The sequence below is a fragment of the Zalophus californianus genome, chromosome 8, assembly GCF_009762305.2.
Source record: "Zalophus californianus isolate mZalCal1 chromosome 8, mZalCal1.pri.v2, whole genome shotgun sequence".
In the NCBI taxonomy this organism is placed as follows: Eukaryota; Metazoa; Chordata; class Mammalia; order Carnivora; family Otariidae; genus Zalophus; species Zalophus californianus.
Window position 1 is genome coordinate 37,731,900 of NC_045602.1, and position 21,113 is coordinate 37,753,012.

Genomic DNA, 21,113 nt, shown 5'->3' on the forward strand with positions numbered 1-21,113 from the left:
GGCTCAGTCGGCTAAGTGTCAGCCTTTGGCTCAGGTCATGATATCAGGGGCCTGGGATGGAGCCCCGCATTGGGTTGCCTGCTCAGTGAGGCGTCTGCTTCCTCTGCCACTCCCCACTGTTCATGCTCTCTCTCTCTCTGACAAATAAATAAATAAATGAAAAATCTTTAAAAAAAACAAATAAAGAACTAATGGTCAAAATTTAAACATGATTGCAAAGTAGAGATCAGTCATTTCTGTTTCTGGATGAACTCTGATGTGAAGTGAGCCTGGGAGCGGGTACACGGTGCCGTGAAGGGAGGGGGAGCCTTGCAGGGAACAGAAGTTCTGATGTATTTGATTTTTTTTTTTCAATGTTCAGTTTCCTTTAATGACCCCCATCTCCCTGAAGGGCGGGTACAGGCAGCTAGGCGATGGCAAGACATGTTCACTTGAAGATCTTGCCCTGATTGAAGGTTTTGCCCCCATGCTGGAAGGCCCCCTCCCAGGAAAAGTACTCTCGAACCAGCGTGTGGGTCTCCTCGCTGCCAGGATCCAGTTTCCGCCATGTGTACGACTCGTAGTCCACCTGCCAGTCTGGACTCAGCGGAAAGGCAAGCTCCTGGCCTCGGAAGACCCAAACTCCAGAAATGGAGCTGCTATTGTTTGTTCCTAAGAGGATGACACTGGCAAAGGCATTCTTCCTCAGCTTGTCCAACCGCTGGAACATTCCAGTGATGAGGTTACAGCTCATGAAGGTCTGGGTGAGCTCCTCAGGGAAGCGGTACTCAGCGTGCCACAGAGACCAGCCATCCTTATCAAAGTGCTCCCAAAAATACGGCAGCGCCACAGAAAGAGTGTCCTCGTTGGAGTACTTGCGCTTAAATTCGTCCAACACAAAGGTACTCTTGGGCAGGTGAGCAAAGGGGTCCTTGGCCTTCGGCTCAGCAGCCAGTGCCTGCTCACATTCATCCATCTCCTCCTCAGGAGCAGGGGCAGCAGCCTTTTTCTCCTCTTTCCGTTCAGCCTGGGGCTTCTGCTTCTCTTCCCGAGAACCCTTCTCTTTCCGTGGGGTGTTCTTTTTAGGCTGGCTCTCTGCAAACTTTTTAGCGTCAAACTGGGCCATCTTCTCGCAGAGCTTCACCTCCCCCAGGATGGCCCGGAACTGTGGCTGGTTGATGCAGGTGACGAACCAGCGGGTGGTATTGGGGAAAGCCTGGCGGAAAGAAGGCTCCAGGACCTGTTTATAGAGCCACAACAGGGTGCAGACGACTGTGATGTCAGCCAGTGTCAAACGTTCGCCCACCAGGAAAGTCCTAGTCTTCAAGTGAGCATCCAGTAGCCCCAGAATTTGCCTCACTTCCTCCTTTGCATTCTCTGTGGCCTGCTTATTGTGGTGCATGATGCCAAAGGTGGGGAACACCCAGGTACTGGCTGGGGGCACTATGTCACTATCAGCGAAGCTCACCCACTGCACCACCTGGGCTGCTGCCTCTGGAGTACTTCCCCGCAGCTCCTCATTGCTCACATAGTAGGCAATGGCATTGCTCTCGAACACACAGAATCCATCGTCACCCTCAAATGCTGGAAACTTGCCGGCAGGAAATTTACGGAGAAATTCAGGGGTGCGGTTGGTTTGGCCGAAGTGGAAGTGGGGTGGTGCGGAGAGCACGCGGACCTGAGCCCCACTGTACTGAGCAGCAATGAGAGCCTTGAAGGCCCTCCAGTTTTCAGGATATGTGTACAGGGTCCCAGCCGCCATGGTGATTCCGCAGAGAAAAAGGGCGATGTATTTGATTTTTAAACATTCCTTATGGTTACTTTATGTTCACACCTCCCCAGGAACTAGTTTTGCATGTTAAATTTTTGTTTCTTATGTATATTGCCAGATACACTAGTTTTGGGATAAAAGGAGAAATGACAGTGGCTTAAAATTTTTTTTGGTCCTCTATAATAATTCTCTATATTTTCAACATCTGTTTAGTATTCTCAACATAAATGTAGACTCTTGGAGGAAACATTTTAAAAAGCATCCAAAAAAAAAAAAAAAAGATCTGCCCCCTCCTAAGCCCTCCCTCTGGTTCTTGAGAAAGCAGAGCACCACAGTTGCCACCAAAGCCATTTCCTACTTGGAGATGATGCGGAGCTGGTCGCTCATTATTTGAATCTGCTCTACCCCACACAAAAGCTCCTGGGAACATCTTTGATCTACGCAGTTCTTAGCAATGATGCAGATAAGTCTGGCGAAGTTTTGTCCAGAAGTCGCAGTTTTCCTAGCGGAGGTAATGAGCTGATCTTTGATCTATTATCAAAGAAATGAAAGAGTTAGGAGTTGATCAACAGTGCCCTCCTAGGTTTTCCCTAAGAAATTGGTGGCAAATTGTAAAGCATCCCACCGGGCGCTTGGGTGGCTCAGTCAGTTAAGTGGCTGTCTCTTGGTTTCGGCTCAGGTCAGGATCTCAGGGTTGTGAGATTGAGCCCTGTGTCAGGCTCCACGCTCAGCACGGGATCTACTTGGGATTCTCTCTCCCTCTCCCTCTACCCCTTCCGTGGCTCACGCTCGCTTGCACACACACTCTCTCTCTAAATAAAAATAAATAAATAAAAATCTTCTTTAAAAACCTGTAAAGCATCCAAAACTTGTTTGGCACAAGTTATGTCAGCCCCAGAATGAACAAATTTTAGCTTGATCTAAAACTATGATCTCCTGAACCTCCTCCAAAGGCTTCAGGACCAGCCCCTCAGAGGCTCACTCTCCTGAAAACCAGCAGAATGAAGCAGTCCGCGCCCAGGCTTCTGTGGGGGAACTGCTGAAGGGAAAGCAGCCCAGCCTCCTGGTCGTTGTCTAGCCCTTTTCCCACAGGAACCGTGGCCTGCACTGGTTCAGGGTGAGTTTTCAGCAGACCCAGGACAGAAATGAGGCCCCTAAGAAGGGCCAGGTATGGGGAACATCCAGGTTGAAGGGGATCTCGGCTGGAGCAAAGATGCAAAGGACTACAGTCCCATGTAGGGCTTTCTAGCTGGGAAATGATCATTAATGGGCTGGAGACAGAAAACAGAACCTTTAGTGCAAATAAAATCTTAAACATGATGGTGAATGCTGAAGCAACTAGTATGGATAAAAGACGGACAAGCTCTTTGCTTCTGCCAGCTCTCTCGATCCGCGAAATGTGGGTTTGATGACCTGATTCCAGAATCACTAGTCTTTATTTTTTTTAAGATTTTATTTATTTATTTGAGAGAGAGAATGAGATAGAGAGAGAGAGAGCATGAGAGGGGGGAGGGTCAGAGGGAGACGCAGACTCCCCGCTGAGCAGGGAGCCCGATGTGGGACTCGATCCCGGGACTCCAGGATCATGACCTGAGCTGAAGGCAGTCGCTTAACCAACTGAGCCACCCAGGTGCCCAAGAATCACTGGCCTTTAGGATAAGAATGAAGAAGCATACTAAGAGAATAGGGAAGAGGAGGGTGGGAGACTCCCCACTTTTCCTGTGGGTACAAAATACGGTACACTTTACTGCCACAGCTCCCTAATCCGGATCATGGCTAAGGAATGGTTATGGTTCTCTGCTGACCCATAGAAGGTGTTCAACAAATATTTGTTGAGCAAACAAAGATCTGCGATGCCATGATGCTGTGGAAAGTCTACAGTAAGATCACCTCCATGTGTGATGGGGAAGGGCTCCACTGAAGAGGTCTCACAGGTGCCAGAGAAAACTCAAACCCCATGAGAATAATCTTATGTGGACCTCTGCCACGAAAGCAGGTGCTTACTTCTGTCTCTCCAAAGGACACCTTCTTCCAGTCTTCCCACCTTCCTCCTTGTTTCCTCCGGCTCCACCCCAGCCTCTGGGCTGAAGCGCGGCTGACATGGCTGGTTCTAGATTAGTGTCGTGGGATCTCAGGTTCTGCTTCCGGAAACCCTAGGTCCCGCATTCCTGGGCTGCCAGTTTCCCCCTCACCAGCTATTTTAAACTCTTTTCTCTGATTGACTTTGGTGGTTAAAATCTGGAAGGTATTAACATTGAGATTTGGGAGGTTTATGGGAGAATTCTGCAGAGGCACTCCGTCTTCCCAGGCACTAGCCTCACTATTAAAGATTATCATTTGATTTTTCTTTTGTCATTTCCCCTTATGTGTACATTTCCCCAGGGAACTCCATGGGGTGGAGGGTTAGCATATTCCTGGACCCTCAGCCACACGGCACTGCCAGTGCCCAACTCCTATATAAATGAGACTATCTGAGATGTCTGGAAAGAAAATGGGAGTCAGCGAGAAGGTACAACTCCCCCTTCTGAGGTAATGACCCCTGGGTAGTCAGTGACAAAGTGGCTGGTCGAACTGGGCAGGGCAATGGAAGGTCTGAGTCTTGAGGGGGTGTGGTGGGGGCTGCTGGGGTTTTAATCAAGAGGAGAGCTGAAGAGAATTAGGACAGCCACACAGGATAGAAGTTGACCTCCAAAAGCCAGTGCAAAGCAGCCCCCTTCCCCTCCCGCTGTGCCGACCCCGAATGGCTATCCATCAGGAGGTTGCAGCTCTGTTACTTCTATTTGGGGGAATTCTTTTTTTTAAAGATTTTATTTATTTATTTGACACAGAGAGAGAGCACAAGCAGGAGGAGTGGCAGGCAGAGGGAGACGGAGCAGCAGGCTTCCCGCTGAGCAGGGAGCCCGATGTGGGGCTTGATCCCAGGACCCTGGGATCATGACCTGAGCCGAAGCCAGACGCTTAATGGGCTGAGCCACCCAAGTGTCCCTACTTGGGGGATTTTTTAAAGATGTAAATAGCCCTCTTCAGTTCATCCTTTTGGGATATGAATGAGTCCTTGATTTTAGTGAGCTGCAGTTTCTGACAAATTCTCTTTCCTGATGCAGTAAGACCAAGACTTCGTGACTGAGCCCAAAAGATGAAGGGCAGAGAGAAGTGAATTCTAGGACGCACCCAGAGAAAGAAGAGAGCACGTTAAAACGCTACGTGCCCAGCAGCCCGGAGCGTGGCCCTTCCTTTCTGGGAGCTGCCCTGCCTGGTCTGTCCCGGCTCCCGCAGGCAGCCATAGGGGGCGCACTGCGCCCATGGTGCCCAGCCCTTCCACCACGGCGGCCCGCTGAAGGCCAGGTACCAAGATGGGTCCGCTCCTCCTCAGACTCTGAGCCATCAGGAGCAGCTCTGCGGCCATCTCACGGGTAATCTGGATGATGTGGCTCCCCTCATCTGCGCCGCCATCCTCCAGGAGGCGCTGGTGTTGCTCAGGGCCCAACCAGGCCAGGGGCCCCGGGGAGCTGGCTGCCGGGCTGCCCCTGCAAGAGGACAGGGTACAGCTAAGGAGACTCCAGATGCTCAGGCCTTTCCACTACTGTGCAGGTGGCCCTGTCGCCACTTTTTAAAGAAGAGTGGGAGTCAAGAGGGCCTCCTGATGCCCCACATGCCAGCATCTCGAGGCAGTTTTCTCCAAGTACGAAGGGAAACAGTGAATCCCTGTTCCTCGGTGCTCCGTTCATCCAGAACTCGCATAAACAAACATGCCAGAACCTGGCATACTCAGATCCCAGTGCGCTTCCGCTACCCCCTTTTCTTTCCCTCCGTCAAGTTTCAGGCCTTACGTGGGAGAAGGGAGACGCTACAGCTTCTTGTGGAAATTTGGGAAGCCTTGAATGTTCTACTTTTGGGTACCCAGACACTTTCTCACCAATCATTCCATGTGAAAGGACTTTACAGTTCTGATATGAATAATTAGGAATATTCTCCCATGAACGTGTTATTTCCGAGTGAGAAAAAGAGCTACCGCCGGCACTCACAGCTAGGCCCGATTATTTCTTTATTGGACCCTTTGTGGAGCCTCCCCTCAGCCTTTTCCAGACTCTGGAATTGAGACAAGTTGTTCTGGGTTGGAGCCAAATCCAAGAACAGAGGATCAAGACTGGCTTTGAGGTCTTTCCACCCCACCCACCAGGTCCTGAGCTCGAGGGCAGCGGTGTAGGTGGGCCGGGAACAGGGTGGGAGGGGCTTTTGGGCCTGCCCCCAGCATTCCTTCTTCCCCAGTACCCCAGAGTAGCATACTAATGCCTCCGAAGGGATAGAACTGTTAGATGTCGCTGTTGGAAAACTGTGAGGTCTTGAGCATGAAAATAAATTCTATCTAAATTGGGAGATATAAGTTCCTGATTCTATTTGGTCTACGGCTGTAGATGTAGCAAATATTTGGGCAAAAGAGGAATGGAAATCAAAGGATAACTGTTCCAGGCCTGCGGAGAGACCTGCCCGTGTTCCTTCCACTCCCACTGTGGTAGGTGGCTATGTTCAGTCTTTGTCACGCACCCCCACTGCCAAGCACACAGGAAGGGGTCTATAGCTTACGGTGTGGAACCAGGGGACCAACCATCCAAGGAAGGGGCAGGGTGAATCGTATCATTTTGGCTGTCGCTGTAGAGCTCAGGTGGGTGTGGAAGTAAGAAGTTTCCATGGGACAGATGAGGGGGCGTGAGTCTGCGGCCAGGAGACTGCAGAGGACAAGATCCAGAAGACCCACCCTGGGGTCTGGGGGCTCCAGAGCAGTGCATTTGGCCCCAGGCTTGGCCCAGGAGGAAGCAGAGATGACAGCTGCCAAGGCTGTGGGAAGCATCCTCATTCCTCAGGCTCGAATCAGAAGCTGTGCAGGTGTGGAAAACAGCAACCAGCCAGGTGCGTGGCTGGAGGTGGTACAGAGGTCCATAGCGAAGCCTTAGGTTCTGGCAGCTTTCCTCTCCAACCATAAAGTACTCAGTTTCACACCAGGAGCAAATCTCAGCACAGGCACTGGGAGGCCCTCTAGGTACTTGCTCACCTCAGAGCTTTTATTACCTGGAGAGTCCTTCCCATCCTCATGGACAAGACAGATCCCCTGCTTCCTTTGAAACTCAACTCAAGACTTCCTTCCTTTTGGGCGCCTGGGTGGCTCAGTTGGTTAAGCGACTGCCTTTGCCTCAGGTCATGACCCTGGAGTCCCGGGATCGAGTCCCACATCGGGCTCCCTGCTCAGCAGAGAGCCTGCTTCTCCCTCTGACCCACTTCCCTCTCTTGCTCTCTATCTCTCATTCTCTCTCTCTCAAATAAATAAATAAAATCTTTCAAAAAAAGAAAGTATACTGCATTAAAAAAAAAAAAAGACTGCCTTCCTCTTAGAAGGCATCTACATCTGCTTCATCCCTTCCACGACCATTTTGCCCCAAACGTGAACCTCTTCTGCACTTGTAGGCCGTCTTTAGCAACCTAGCAAGCATTCAAAATCACCTACTGTGCACTGCAAGGCACCAGAAACTGTGCTTGGTGTGAAGGATCTAAAGAGAAGTTAGACCAAGGCCCTGAACGCTAGCAACTGAGAGCTGAGGCTTTCTGTGCTTGTGTGTATTGAGGAGTCATCTGGTTTGCCATCGTTTCGTGTTGCTTCTTCAATTAAATAGTCCCCAACTTCTGAAAACTGTTCGTCAGCCTTCTTTTAGACAGGCTGAGTGTCCCCTGATTGCTGGGAGGGGTGAGCTTTTCTGGAGAGGGACCAAATTATACCGAGGCCCTGGGGCTACCCAGATGGGGCCCTAGAGTAGGTGAGAAGAAGAGAGAAAAAGGGAGAAAATCCACCTGAGACTAAGACTCAAACGCAGTGACTGCAAACAAGGGCAAAAATGGCAAATGTGTGATTTGTGGTCCTTGAGTCAAGGGTTAAGAAAGTAGGAAATATTCTTTTCAACTCATGTCTCACAGTCAACTGTCAGGGACTTTAAGCATCCAAAGCCAGATGTGTCTCCAGGCTCTTCAATAAGGGAAAAGGCCTAGCACTGTGTGTGGAGATCCCCTTAACTGGCATAAAGAACTTCCACTCGTGACGTCCAAGGGCCCAGAAGATGCACAAGCCCCTTCCCAAGCCTACCTCCCTCAGCAGGTTCTGTCAGTGGCTCACTGTTTGGGGTGCTAATCTGGGCTGGACGGAGGGTGTGTCTCTGCCCCCCAGGAGCCCCAAGGAGTGGGAGAGTGGAGCAGACAGATACCATGAATGGCGAATCTCCCTTTTCTGCAGGCCCTCACCTCGGGGGGTGGGCCCTGGAGGCAGAGCCACTGTCCCTATTGGAATGATGTGTGTAGGACAGTGCTTCCTCCGGGATAGGAGCCTTGGAACATGAGCCCTTGCTCTTCACCCAGGGGAAACCAGCCTCCAACAGGAGAGATGACACCCCTTCATGGACAGGCGTGACAATGAAAGCTGAACGGGCTTGCTCTTCTCACCGTCCCAGGGCGTCAGACCTGGGCGGCCCGCCTCACCTGCCCTGGTGCAATTGTGTGAAATACTCCTGACAGGAGGCTTTGACAAGAAGGGGATGCATCAGGGGAACTGACAGAAAGAGAATGTTAGTGAAGTCAGTGGCATCAAATAAGTGTCCAAAAGACCATATGGAGAAACAGATAAGGAGCCCGCAGGATACTTTCACGAGACCAACAGCTATGGAGCAAGGTGAGCCTAGAAGGCAGCTGGAACCTGAGGCAAGAGGCCTTAGGCTGTGGGGGAAAAGGCACTGTGCCTGCTCTCCTCTCAGCTACTTTGGGAAGAGGGTCCCCTCCCATGGTAATGACCTTTTGGGGAAAAAAAGGAAGTAAAGAGTAAGGGAGTGGAGGCACATGGTCTGGCCAGCTTTGCCTTGGGAGAAGGCCCGGGGGAAGGGCTTGGAAGGGTCCACGTAGCCAAGCATAATGTCATGAAGGGGATGGATCAAGTTGTGCATAAAACGCTGAGCTGAGCATGCCTGCTAGGGAATTTCTTGAGCACTGCCAACCTACTTGCACCTCCCACTGACTTTGGTCACAACTGGTGTAAGTAAATCAAATGTTTGGGCTCCCCAGTGGCTGACTGTCCTGTCTGGTGCCCTAGAAGGAAATGACTATGTGTGGAAGGTGTTCAACAGACCCAGCACCCTTCCAACAAATCTTTCCTTTTGCCTAGGCTGTTTCAAGTTGGATCCCTACCATTTGCCAACAAAAGAACCCCGCTTGGGGCAGGGAGGTAACATCACAGAGGTCGAGGTGGCACGAGGCAGCCTGACCCACTGGAGGGGTGCTGTCGGTCCCAGCAAGGGAAACCCCTTCCAGCCGGGGCAATGGGGAAGAGCTTCACAGATGTCAGTGGTTACAGCCACCACTAACAGGACACTTCCTACGTATGTCCAGGCAAGTGCAACTAGTTTACATGGAAGCTTTCGTTAACCCTCTGCCAGAAGAGTATCAATGTTCCCATTTCCTAGACTAGGAACTTGAAGTCCAGCATAGCTCAGAAGCTTCACTGAGGTCTCGGGGCTAGGAAATGTTAGAGGCAGCCACAGCCCCGGGCAGTGTGATTCCTGATCTCAGATTCTCCAAGGCTGTGCTGTGCTGCCGGCCAGATGGGAAGTACACACGTGGGCACCAAGACAGCTTTTTCTGGAATTTGGCGGTGGCCTTTGGTTACTAGAAAGAGGGCTGTGGTGGGGGAGAAGGAAAGATGCTGACTGCCTTACTGTGTCCAGGTCTGCCGCGAGTGTCTGGGGACGGCTGGCTCAGCCGCGCGGGTCCCCACTGAACTCCCTGGGGTGTTTTTTGGGGCAGCACCCTGAGAATGTACACTACCCACTACAACAGCCCCTGATGCATGCTCGTCACAGCGGCGCTGGGGCTGGGCAGGGTCTTGTTCATTCCTGGGTTTCATCACTGCTCTCTCCTCACTGGGCTTCAGGCACGGGGCCAAGAGTCTCCAGGCCTCAGTGTGACCACCTTTCCATGCCTGGAGCTGGGCCATGGCATGATGGGCCTTGGCTGCCCACTCCCACTGAAGCCAGTCCAGGGTGTGCATTCTCCACTCCTCTGGGTGTTCCTGGGGCACTGGGACCCTCTGGGCCACCTCCTTGGTGAGGACAAGAATGCTCTCCAGAGCCATAAAAAGGTCTTCCTGGCATGCCCCAGACTCCTGACTTCCTGCCACGATTCCCTGTGCAGCTTGGATACCAGACACCATTCTTTCCAGGGAGCTTTCTGACCTGGTCTGAGGTTCTTTACGGACAGAGAGCCTTGGACAGAAGGCATCTTGGAAGGCATGCTCATAGTCGGCATTGATGATGCTGAGGTGGCCAGTCAGGGCCTTGGCTCGAAAGGAGAGCTCCAAGCAGAGAAGTTCAAAGCGTGTGGACAGGCTGGGAGATGGTTTGGGGGAGGAGGCCAGGACCTCTGCCACATCCAGCAGAGCATCTGTGAGCACGTGAATTTCCCTGCACAAAAAGGAGACCTCACCTTTTACCTGCACATCCCCACACAGGAGGCTAGAGAGCCTGGCAGCGTCTTGTAGCCTCTGAGAAACATCTGCTGCCTGGGCCAACCCTTCCTGCAGTCCCTGCTGGTCCTTCACAGCCTGTCGCAGGGGCAGTAAGAACAGACCTTGTCTCCTGCTGAGTCCCTCCATGCACTGGAGTAGGTCTTGGACAGCCACTGACCATAGAAGGCACCCATCCTCAATGTTCTCTTCCCATGACTTCGGGGCTTGGAGGCCATCAGAAGCCAGAATCTTGTCCAACAGCTGTTTAGCATGGGTCTCCACCTCCTCTAATCTGCCTTGCATTTGTAAAAGTGCTTCTGAATGCCCAGTTGAGGCAGGGTCCTTCTTACCCAAATCCACAGGCCCACTTTTGGCTGCTAGTTGAACCATTGACACTAAGTTCTGCTGCAGCTCCATGAACACTGCCATGTTCCCTGGAAGATCAGCTGCTTGGTTGTGACAAAATAGCTGTTGACACAGAGGGTACCAGTCACCAGCCCTGGCCACCAAACCCTGTCCAGTTTCCCTGGGTCTCCCAGACAGCTGGAGAGCCCCTTCCAGAAGCCCATCGGTTCTAGTAGTTGTGCAGTGTGCTATCTCCCTTGCTAGGTCAATAACAGAAGGTGCTAGTGTTGGGATTTCTTGGAGTCCAGGCATCCTCTCTGACCCCAGTGGTCCCTCTCCAGCCAGGGCCTCTTGAGGTACATCCACGGCTGCATCCCGCTCCTGCAAGTTGGTGCTAGCTGAGGTCACTGCCTGGTGGCTCTGGCTCTTTACAGCAAGGATGAGTTTGCTGATGGCTGGTAGTGGAGAGTCCCCCCTCTGTGGATGGATGTCAGGAATCAAGGGGCAGGAAAGATCATCCCTCGGTGGATAGGAGGTACCTGAGTTGCTTCTCTCCAACCCAGGTTCCCCCTGGTGTTTCAGTGCAGGAGCTGTAGAGTCCTGAAGGCTGGGGAGAAAAAAATAAGGTCGTCCCTTAGCAGTGTCAGACCTCTGGACCTGGTCCCGAAGAGGGCTGAGGATATCTGGGTGGTTAGTCCCATCCAGCCCCTCTTGGATGCTCTGGGCTGAATAGATCAGATGTTTTGCCATGGTTAGAAATGCATCTGTGTCCTGAGTGCTGTGCCCACCTGAACAGTACTCAGCAGCTGCACTCAAGAACAGTGAAGACTGCTCCAGCTGCTGGATCAAGACCCTCAGGCCATTCCGGAAAATGGGATCCCGATGTTGGTCCACATACCTGTTCATCACCTGCACTATGTGTTTGGCTCGACCCTGTAAATACGCCACAAGTCCGGGAAACTCTCTGGAATCTCCACTCCTCAAAGCCCATGTAAAGAAGTCCAAGTGGTTGGTCATTTCCTGAATGGACACACTCAGGAACTCAGGAATATTGAGAACGTCATCGAAACATGCCAACAGGCCTTCAGATGCCCTGGTCCATTCCTGAAGCAGGGCCTGCAAGGCGGCCGGGCTCCAGTCCAGACCAGACCCTTGGGGGCTTTGTGAAAAAAGTTGTTGCACCCTGACCACAAGCCCCCAAAGGCCTGCCATGGTGACCTCCATGTCTTTGCCAGTTTGCTGTCGGGGGCAGCAAACCAAGACCAAGTGAGCCACTCTGAGCATCCGCTTGGCCTGGTCACGGAAAGCAGCAAGGAAAAGCTGGAGTTTCTTTGACGAGGCCTCGCCGTCGCCCGAGGAGCCGCCTGGGCGAGTGGCCAAGGTGGCCTGGACCAGTCTCTGAAGAGGGCTTCGCGTGTCGGTGAACGTGTCCAGGATCTGGCGCAGCAGTCCAGCCCGCACTCCCTGGGAGAGAGCCTCGGTCGCGGCCTGCAGCGCCGCGCACTCCCGCCCCGGCTCCAGGCTCCCGGAGGCCCGGCCCGCTTCCGGAGGCCCGTGGATCCGACCCAGGCGCCGGGCGCCGCGCAGCTCCAGCAGCTGGCCGCAGCCGGCCACCAGGCGCAGCCTCTCGGGCGGCGCGGAGCAGGCGGCCAGGCGCATGCAGTGCCACACCACGGCGGCCAGCAGCGCGTCCAGAGGGCCGCCGCGCAGGCACTCGGGCGCCGGCGCCGCCAGCAGCTGTCGCAGCCGCCGCAGGCGCCGGGTGAGTGCGCCGGCGGCTGGGGCCGCGGCGCTGGGCTCCAGCTGCGCCAGGAGCTCGCCGAGGGTCTTCCTGGTCTGGGCCAAAGTGTGGCGCTGGGAAGCGGCCAGCTGCGGGTCGCGCGGACGCTGCAGGCGGCCGCGGGCGGCCTCAAGCAGCGCGGGGACACAGCCTCGCAGCAGGCGGCCGGCGCGGCCTAGGCGCTCCCCGGGCCCGCGCGCCGTCAGGCCGCCCAGGCGGAGCAGCGCCGAGGCCAGGTCGGCGAAGGGGCCGTGCAGCGAGGCCGCGTCCTCCGCCGCCTCCAGCGCATCCAGGCAGGTCAGGCACCACCCCGCCGCCCGCACCATCTTCCTCGCCATCGCCGCGTCTTCCAGCAGCAGGACCTGTTCGGACAGCCAGGGAGAGAGAAGCTGGAAAACGCTGGCGCGTTCTGGGAGCGCGAGCAAACAACGGCAGCTGCTTCCCTCCCCGAGTTTTACGAATAGACCGCCCCCCCCCCCCCCCGCAACATCCCAAGGCTAAAGAGTATAGAATCTCAGGGCCAAAACAAAACAAGTTATCTAGAAGTGACCTTTAAAGTAAATATTTGGCTTGGCTGAAAATGTGAGGCTTCCTAAATTTGACAAAGCTACATTTAATGTGAGGTCCAACTTGGGTTTGGAGTGGGCACCTCCAGGTTAGAAGAGGAAGAGTCAACTGTCTATGTGGTAACTGACACGTAATTAAGGGAAAAGTGTTTAGGAGGGACTTACTATTTGGATGAGGATGATGGGGGGCTGGAGAGATGGCGTGTCCAGGAAGTGTCTTGAGAATCTTTCCTAGCCCGAGTCTGCCCATCCTGGATGGCTCTATCTCTATTCCCTGCTACAGAGCTGGTACCCAAACACTTCCAAGAGCCTGCCCTTCTTCCCCTCTGTTCTTCCCATCAGCAGGTGCCCAAAGCCCTCTGGTTTTGCCTCTCACATCTCTCCATTTCCAGTCTCACTTTAAGGAGGATCTGTTAAGTTGCCAATACCGTCCCCCCACAATAGCCCACACCATTAAAGCTTTAACAATGAACGTTAATAATATTGTAATATTTAGGATATTACATATGTAATATGTATGTAGATATGTAGATCTTATTAGGAGCAACGCCCCAACCTACAAGAGTTGTGCCATATGGTGGAATGTCAGGAAAATGGTGAGTATTTGGAGGCCAAGAGGTTATTCGGCCCCCCTGAGATCCTTCCAGGAGAGTCTTCATTCTGGAGCCAGATTTGCCAAATAGGCTAAGACTTGCAGAGGTTTCAGCAGGCTCTCCCCCACAGCTCCTGGCCATGAGCCAGGTGAAAAAGGAACCCCTCAGTGACACCGTTTTATTAGGGGTTGATAAACCAAGTGTGGGGAATGAGGGGGGCACACATGGGTTAAAGACCATAGGCCCTAATTTAGTAGGTCTACCAGCTTTCTATGGCAATCTTCCACATTTAGCATTTATTAAATTGGTAATGAAGTCTGTGCTGTGATCTTGCTGGAAGCTTGGGCAGGGGATCTCTCTGCAAAGGGCATCCACTGTGGGAATGACATGCCCAATCCATGTTTCCTTGCAATGAGCTATGTCCCACTAACCAGCTAACCAGGTCTGATATCAGCCTCACCTTGGTGGTATCTACCAGGATCTGCTGAGCTGTAGTCACTAGCTCCTCCTGATGACTTTGACATTCTGGCTGAAGATGGAGCTTCTGAGCTACCAGCATGATGTTCCTCCCAGACAGGATCAGAGACTCAGCAGTAGGCCCCATTTCCTCCCAGAGCCACTCCTCCTCAGAGTCTCCTGCCAGCCTGGACAGACACATTTTCAAGCAGCATTACCAACATGTCCATGAATGGAATGATACAAAAAAGAAACATACCCATAAGGAAATTATTATACATAGACTTTACAGAGTACTATGAAGCCCCTAAAATGGTAAAGTAGGTTTGTATTTATGGTGATAAAAGCCTCTCTAAGACATAATGTTAAGCAAATAAAACCAAATTATAAAATAGCATGTATGGCACTATCTCATTCATTTTCAATTATGTACATATCTACATAGAGAACTATCCATCTAGATGGATAATCATCAAAATGTGGTTATAGCTTGGCATTTAAAAATATGCTTCATTGGGATGACTGGGTGGCTCAGTCAGTTAAGCGTCTGCCTTCTGCTCAGTTCATGATCCCAGGGTGCTGGGATCGTGTCCCGCATCAGGCTCCTTGCTCAGGCGGGCAGCCTGCTTCTCCCTCTCCCTCTGCCTGCCACTTCCCCTGCTTGTGCTCTCTCTCTCTCTCTCTGACAAACAAAATCTTTAAAAATAAAAATATGTTTCATTCCTTTTTGAATTGATCTCATTTTCTCTGCAATGAACATGTATAATTACTACAAAAAACAAAAAGCCTCTTTTTGTAAGAAATACCTAGAATCTCATTTCAATCCATGTTATCAAGAGGAGAGGTTTTGCATAACAAAAATCAATTTCCATGAACACAGATGTCCACAGCAACTGTTTTCATGTGATGCAAACATTTCCCTTTCAACAGCAATCCCTAATTACACAAAACAGAACAAGAAATGTCCCAAGTACTCCTGCGCCCTTACGTTTATTCTTTGCAAATGAGGCTGAGCTCTGTGCCTTCAGAATTGTAGGCTGAGAGGACACTGGACTGCCAGCTGGAGTAATCACGGAGAATCTCCTCTCAGCTTTTGGTCCCTTACGTAGTGGCAGCCAGTTCCAAAGCCCTTCATCCCGACCCGCTCCAAACATCCCAGCTACCCTCATCAGAAATATCCCTTGAGTACCCCTGTGCTGAATGACACAAACCAAACAACCCAGCATGACAAAATGCTGAAACATTTGTGAGCAATGTGTAACAGCTGTCTCCTTCCTTTGCTTTACTTTTAACTCCTTGTGGAGAATGTGCTCATCAGCTGAGGTTGACATGCAGTCTGATCAGCCCATAAATAGGATTTGCCACATCCTGTCAGCTGTTCAGTTGCAGAGCTGGGACCGACCCCCATGCAGCCTGACCTCCTGGGATTTCTCATTTCTCAATGTTAAAAGGAGGGGAGAGAAACAAAGCTCCCAGGCATCAGGGCTGTCTATGTGAAATGAGGCTGTGGAAATGCTGTGTTAAGGCTAAATGGCTACATCCCAATATAAGCTTGAGTCCAAGGTGCTTCACACAGATATCAGTAGACACCCTGTCATGACCTGCTGGACTTTCCCAGGCTCCTCCCTCTTCCTTGAGAGCTGGGGAACATTTTCCTGTCTTCCCCTCACTCCTCACTCCCATCCCTGCTTTCAGATTCGGCTGAGATAGTTATTCATTTGAAGCTACAGTTGGAATTTCCCTTAGCGTTGCATCTTCTCTTCCAAGAATTTTGACCATCAGGCATTCCAAGATATGAAACTATTGTCCTGTTGCTTCTTCATCTTCCTTTACCTTGAGGTCTCTGGTTTCTGTTTGTGGAATCATTATTTTTCAATGATGCACCTCCAGCACCTTCTGGCCTCCAGAGGTACAGGTGAGAAATCCAAGGCCAGTCTATTTGATACCAGTCTAATTGATTTTCCTTTGTAAGTAATTAGTTTTTCCTGTCTCTGAAAGCACTTAGAGTTCAGGAATTTTACCAACATATGCTTTAGGTGTATCTTTTCTCCACAGTCTCATTGAGAACAGAGGGAGAAGTTTTGATGTACAGATTTGGGTCATTAACAGGCTCAGAGAAATTTTCTTCTATTATTTAAGTTTGATTCTCCTCAATCTCTTCATTTTTCTCCTTCTAGAAGCCCCATATTTGCAAACTGGGTCTCCTGGATCTGTCCTCCAATTCTGTTTCTTCATGCATGATTTCTATCTTTCTGTTTTACTCTCTGGTTTGAATTGTATTATTGACGATCTTTCAGATCATGATTGGAGTCATAACTGTAAACATTCTCAAATTTCCGCTTCAAGGGTATCAGACCAAACTCCTCACCAAGAACAGTTGTAAAAGACGGATAAAATAGTTTATTAAACCCAGAGAACAGCCAAGACAGCCAGGACTTATCCCTGAGTAACACAGGCCAAGAGGCATAAAAGCCATGTACAAAACGGCAGCTATACCACGACTTCTGAGAAAACAAAAATTAGAGTTTGGGTCTTGTCAATGTGAAGGGAACCTGACGAACACCCCAGAACCTCAGCTGAGACCCCAAAAGGCTACACCTTGGTAGTAAGAACAAGCCAGAAATAGGTATCTTCTTACAAAGACTGAAATTAGTCTTGAATCATCTCAAGACTTTGATTGGATAAGCGAGACCTTTCCCTACATTAATTTTCCACCAGAATAAATTAAACTTTGTCTAGAAGGAGACAATACTACATAGAAGCACTAAAATTTTTCATTCATTAGTGCAGTTAGTTTTTAAGAATCACCCCTCACATGAAAAAATAAAGGTGGCTCAAATTATTTGGGTAAAGATAGACTTTATAATAAATAGTACTGGGATGACTGAATAGCCATCTGGAAAAATATAGTTGGATTGTTATTTCAAGATACATACAAGATTGACCTCTGAATGGATTAGGGAATCTAATGTGAAGTCAAAACCACATAAGTATAATGATGTACTATGTGTTGGCTAATTGAATTTAAATTAAACAAACAAACGAACCCATATAAGTACCAGAAGAAAACACAATTGAATGCCTCTTTAATCTTGGTATAGGGAAACCTTTGTAACTATGATTCAAAATTCAAAGGCAATAAAAAAATTAGTTAATAAATTTAACTACATAAAAAATTTTTAATTTGCATAGCAAAATAAATTTTTTACGTCACATGACATGGCAAACTGGGAGAAGGTATTTTCAATATATAAGACAAAAAGCTAATAACTTTAGAACATATATTCAGTGTTTATAAACCTGATAATACAACTCTGCATTGTACACTTTGCTCTTATCACTTAACAATGTATGTGAGTATTGGGTTAATAATATAACACAAAATATATTACAAAGGGTTAATAACCTATTATATATTTCAATATATTCAATATATAATATGTAATATTTTTTATAATTTTTATTGAATATGTAATATATTTTAACCCAGCGATGTCACTAGCAAGAATCTACCACCTCCAATAATATGAAAGTAAATATGCACAAAGCCACATTGTTTGTAATTTCAAATATTGGGAACAACCTAAATGTCCATTCATAGGAAAGTGGTTAAATAAATTATGATGTACTCATACACACGATGGAGTGTTATGCAGTTATATAAAAAAGCAAAGAAAATTTCTATGAAGTGATATGTGTGATCTCCACAATATAGTGTTAAGTAAAATAATCAGAGTGCAAAAAATGTCTACAGTATGCTACCCTTTGTGCCCAGTGTGGAGCCCAACACGGGGCTTGAACTTAGAACTCTGAGATCAAGACCTGAGCTGAGACCAAAAGTTGGATGCTTGACTGACTGAGTCACCCAGGTGCCCCTGGGAAAATACACGTGTTAAAATCAACTGGCATGTGGGGGAAAACCCCAAAATGAAATATGAAAAGGAACAAATGAATCTATTTAAAAAGTTGTCAGAATTCTAAGATGGCCCCCAAATTCTCATCACGTGGTGCACACACCTGTATAATGACCTCCCCTTACATGTGGGTGGGACCTACGAAGAGGATGGGATGTTATTCTGTGATCAAGTTATGCTATATGGAAAAGGAGATTTTCTTCAGATGTAATTAGAGTCTCTAATCAGTTGGCTTGAGTTAATCAAAAGGGGGCTACCAATTGGGTGGGCCTGACCAAATCAGGTGAGCCCTCAAAAGAGGGTGTGTGGGTCCTTCTTGAAGAGACAGATTTGAAGCAGCAAGGACACTCTCTGGTTCAGCCTTGAAGAACCAAACTGCCACATTGTGGAGAGGACCATATGTCAGCGCCTCAGTTCTGCAGCCCTAAGGAACAGTTCTGCCAACAACCAGTGGGCTTGGAAAAGGCACCCAAGCCCCAGATATTGCAGCCCCAGCTGCCGCCTGCATCACACAGCTCACCCAGTCTGCTGAGACCCAAAGCAGTGGACGAGCTCCTGACCCACAGACACTGTGAGATAATAAATATGTGCTGTTTCAGACTGTAGCAATTTGTAATGCAACAGTACAAAACTAATATGATTATAAGTGGGTAACATAACAACTCTGAAAAGGACAGGGAAGAAAAGAACTAACCTAAGTAACTTTGGAGAAGAATATTTTTCCTGGATAGGGTCAGGTTAAAAAGAGTAAGAACTACACACAAATACTGCTCTCTAGTTAGTCAATTTGTTTCTCCTATGGTTACAGGTTAAGTTTGCAACTCCGTATGTGTACTCCAGGGTTGAACAGGTAAATGGACATACTGTGGTTAGTCAGAGCAGGGATTCTCACTTCTTTCTGTTGGAGAAAGAAGCTACAAATAAGGAAAGGGGAAGGCAAGGAAGGACCTTGTGGTGTTAGATTGGAACTGGAGATACCAGTATGATATAGATAGATTAGATAGATAGATAGATGGATAGATAGATGGATAGATAGATAGATAGATAGATAGATAGATAGATGGATAGATAGATAGATGGATAGATAGATAGATAGATAGATAGATAGATAGATAGATAGATAGATAGATAGATAGATAGATAGACAGACTTACACAGCATAAGGGAGAGATGGGGAAAGAAAACAGGTTGGGAATAGGAAGTGCGAAGGAGAGAAAGGCAAACTACCTGTAATCAATATGTACCAAGATGTTCACAGTGGTTATCTCTGGGCAGTAGGCTTATGGGCAATTATTTCTTTCTCATTGCACTCATATTTTCTAAATGTTCGTCATAGGATACATTTTTAAGCAAAAGGAAACATACACTTGTATTGACCTCTTCTTGTGGGGTCGTCCCTGAAGCCCTGGCTTGCTGCCAACACTAGTCCCCTGATGTGGCAAGTTCCTTCTGGCTTCCTGAGAGCTCACCCAGCAGACAGAGACAGGGGAACTTGCCAGCGAAACACTTACCACGTTTTGTGCTGATTGCCTCCATTTGGCTTATCTTGAGAAGTGCTTCAAGGAGCTGCCCTGAAAGCCAATGGAGCCAAACCCAAGTCAGAATATGAATTATTTGCAGTATGGTCCTGATTGGCAAGCTGGACCATTTCCCATGGTCATGGGCGTGGATAATTCTCTTTATAAATCATTTACATGCCCGGAACAGACAATACAACAAAGGCATTCATACTGAAACGGACAAAAAAGATGTTTACCTACTCCCAAAATTTTGTGTGCTTTTTTTGTGGTCACAAATGCATTGTGTTAAAAAACTTAGAATGTACAAAAGAGTATTAAATTACTATAAAACACTTAAGTACATTGTTATAAGTGTTCTGGCAAGCTTCTTTCTGTGAATTTTTTTCCTTTTACATAATTGGAGTCACATCACATACAGTCCCCGGCTCCATATTTTTTGTATGTGTGTGTTAAAATATATAAAACAAATGTCTATATTTGAAATATATATAAAAATGTATATAAATATATAACAAATATAACAAAATTTACCAGCTTACCCATTTTTAAGTGTACCATTATAGTGACATTAAGTACATTCACATTGTTGTGCAAACATCACCACCAGCCATCTCCAGAACTTTTTGCATCTTCCCAAACTGATACTCTGTACCCATTCAACACTAACTCCTCATCTCCCCTTACCCCTGCGTATTCCCCTGACAACCATCATTCTTTCTGTCTCTGTGAATGTGACTCCTGTAGGTACCTCATCCTAGTGGAATTACACAGTATTTGTCTTTTTGTGACTGGCTTATGTCACTTAGCATAATGTCCTCGAGGTTCATCCAGGTTGTCAGAATTCCCTTCCTTTTTAAGACAGGTCATAATATTCAGGGCGCCTGGGTGGCTCAGTTGTTAAGCGTCTGCCTTCGGCTCTGGTCATGATCCCAGGGTCCTGGGATTGAGCCCCGCATCGGGCTCCCTGCTCAGTAGGAAGCCTGCTTCTCCCTCTCCCACTCCCCCCTGCTTATGTTCCCTCTCTCGCTGTGTCTCTATCAAATAAATAATTTAAAAAAAAGACTGAATAATATTCCACTGGATATGTACACCACATTTTGTTTAGGCATCCATCCACTGATGGACACATGGGTTGCTTCCACCTTTTGGCTATTGAAAGTAATGCTAGTATGAACACAGGTATACAAAGATCTGTTAGAGTCTCTGCTTTCAATTCTTTTCAGTATATACCCAGAAGTGGAATTGCTAGATCACATGGTAATTCCATTTTTAATTTTTTGAGGGCTCATGTATAGTTTTGAATCCTCTTTGTTTCTAATTCACTTAACTTTTCAGCATGGGTATTTTTCAACAATATTTTTGTAATTTTTTGTTTTTGTATAAATTTCAAACTTCCAAAAAGTTGCAAAAATTATATGACAAACTCTAATATATTCTGCAACCAGATTCACTCACTGTTCTCATTTTGCCACACTTGTCTTGTCATTCTCTCTTTTTCTCTTTGTGTATGGGTGCACGCTTGCGTGTATGTAGAGAAAGTTCCAGATACCATGCTCCTTTAGCCCAAAATGATTCAAGGTGTATTCCCTAAGAACAAGGACATTAACTTTCAAAACTGCAGAACAATCATCAAAATCAGAAAATTAAACTTTGATA

General features: G+C 48.4%; 1 protein-coding gene across 1 annotated transcript; it reads right to left on the minus strand.

Annotated features, from left to right (window-relative positions):
- Positions 1-340: 340 nt before the first annotated feature.
- Positions 341-1,756, minus strand: LOC113938238 (elongation factor 1-gamma-like). The gene has a single exon (XM_027623539.2). It carries the CDS (start codon positions 1,739-1,741, stop codon positions 428-430), a length of 1,314 nt encoding a protein of 437 aa, XP_027479340.2. The 5' UTR covers positions 1,742-1,756; the 3' UTR covers positions 341-427.
- Positions 1,757-21,113: the final 19,357 nt, after the last annotated feature.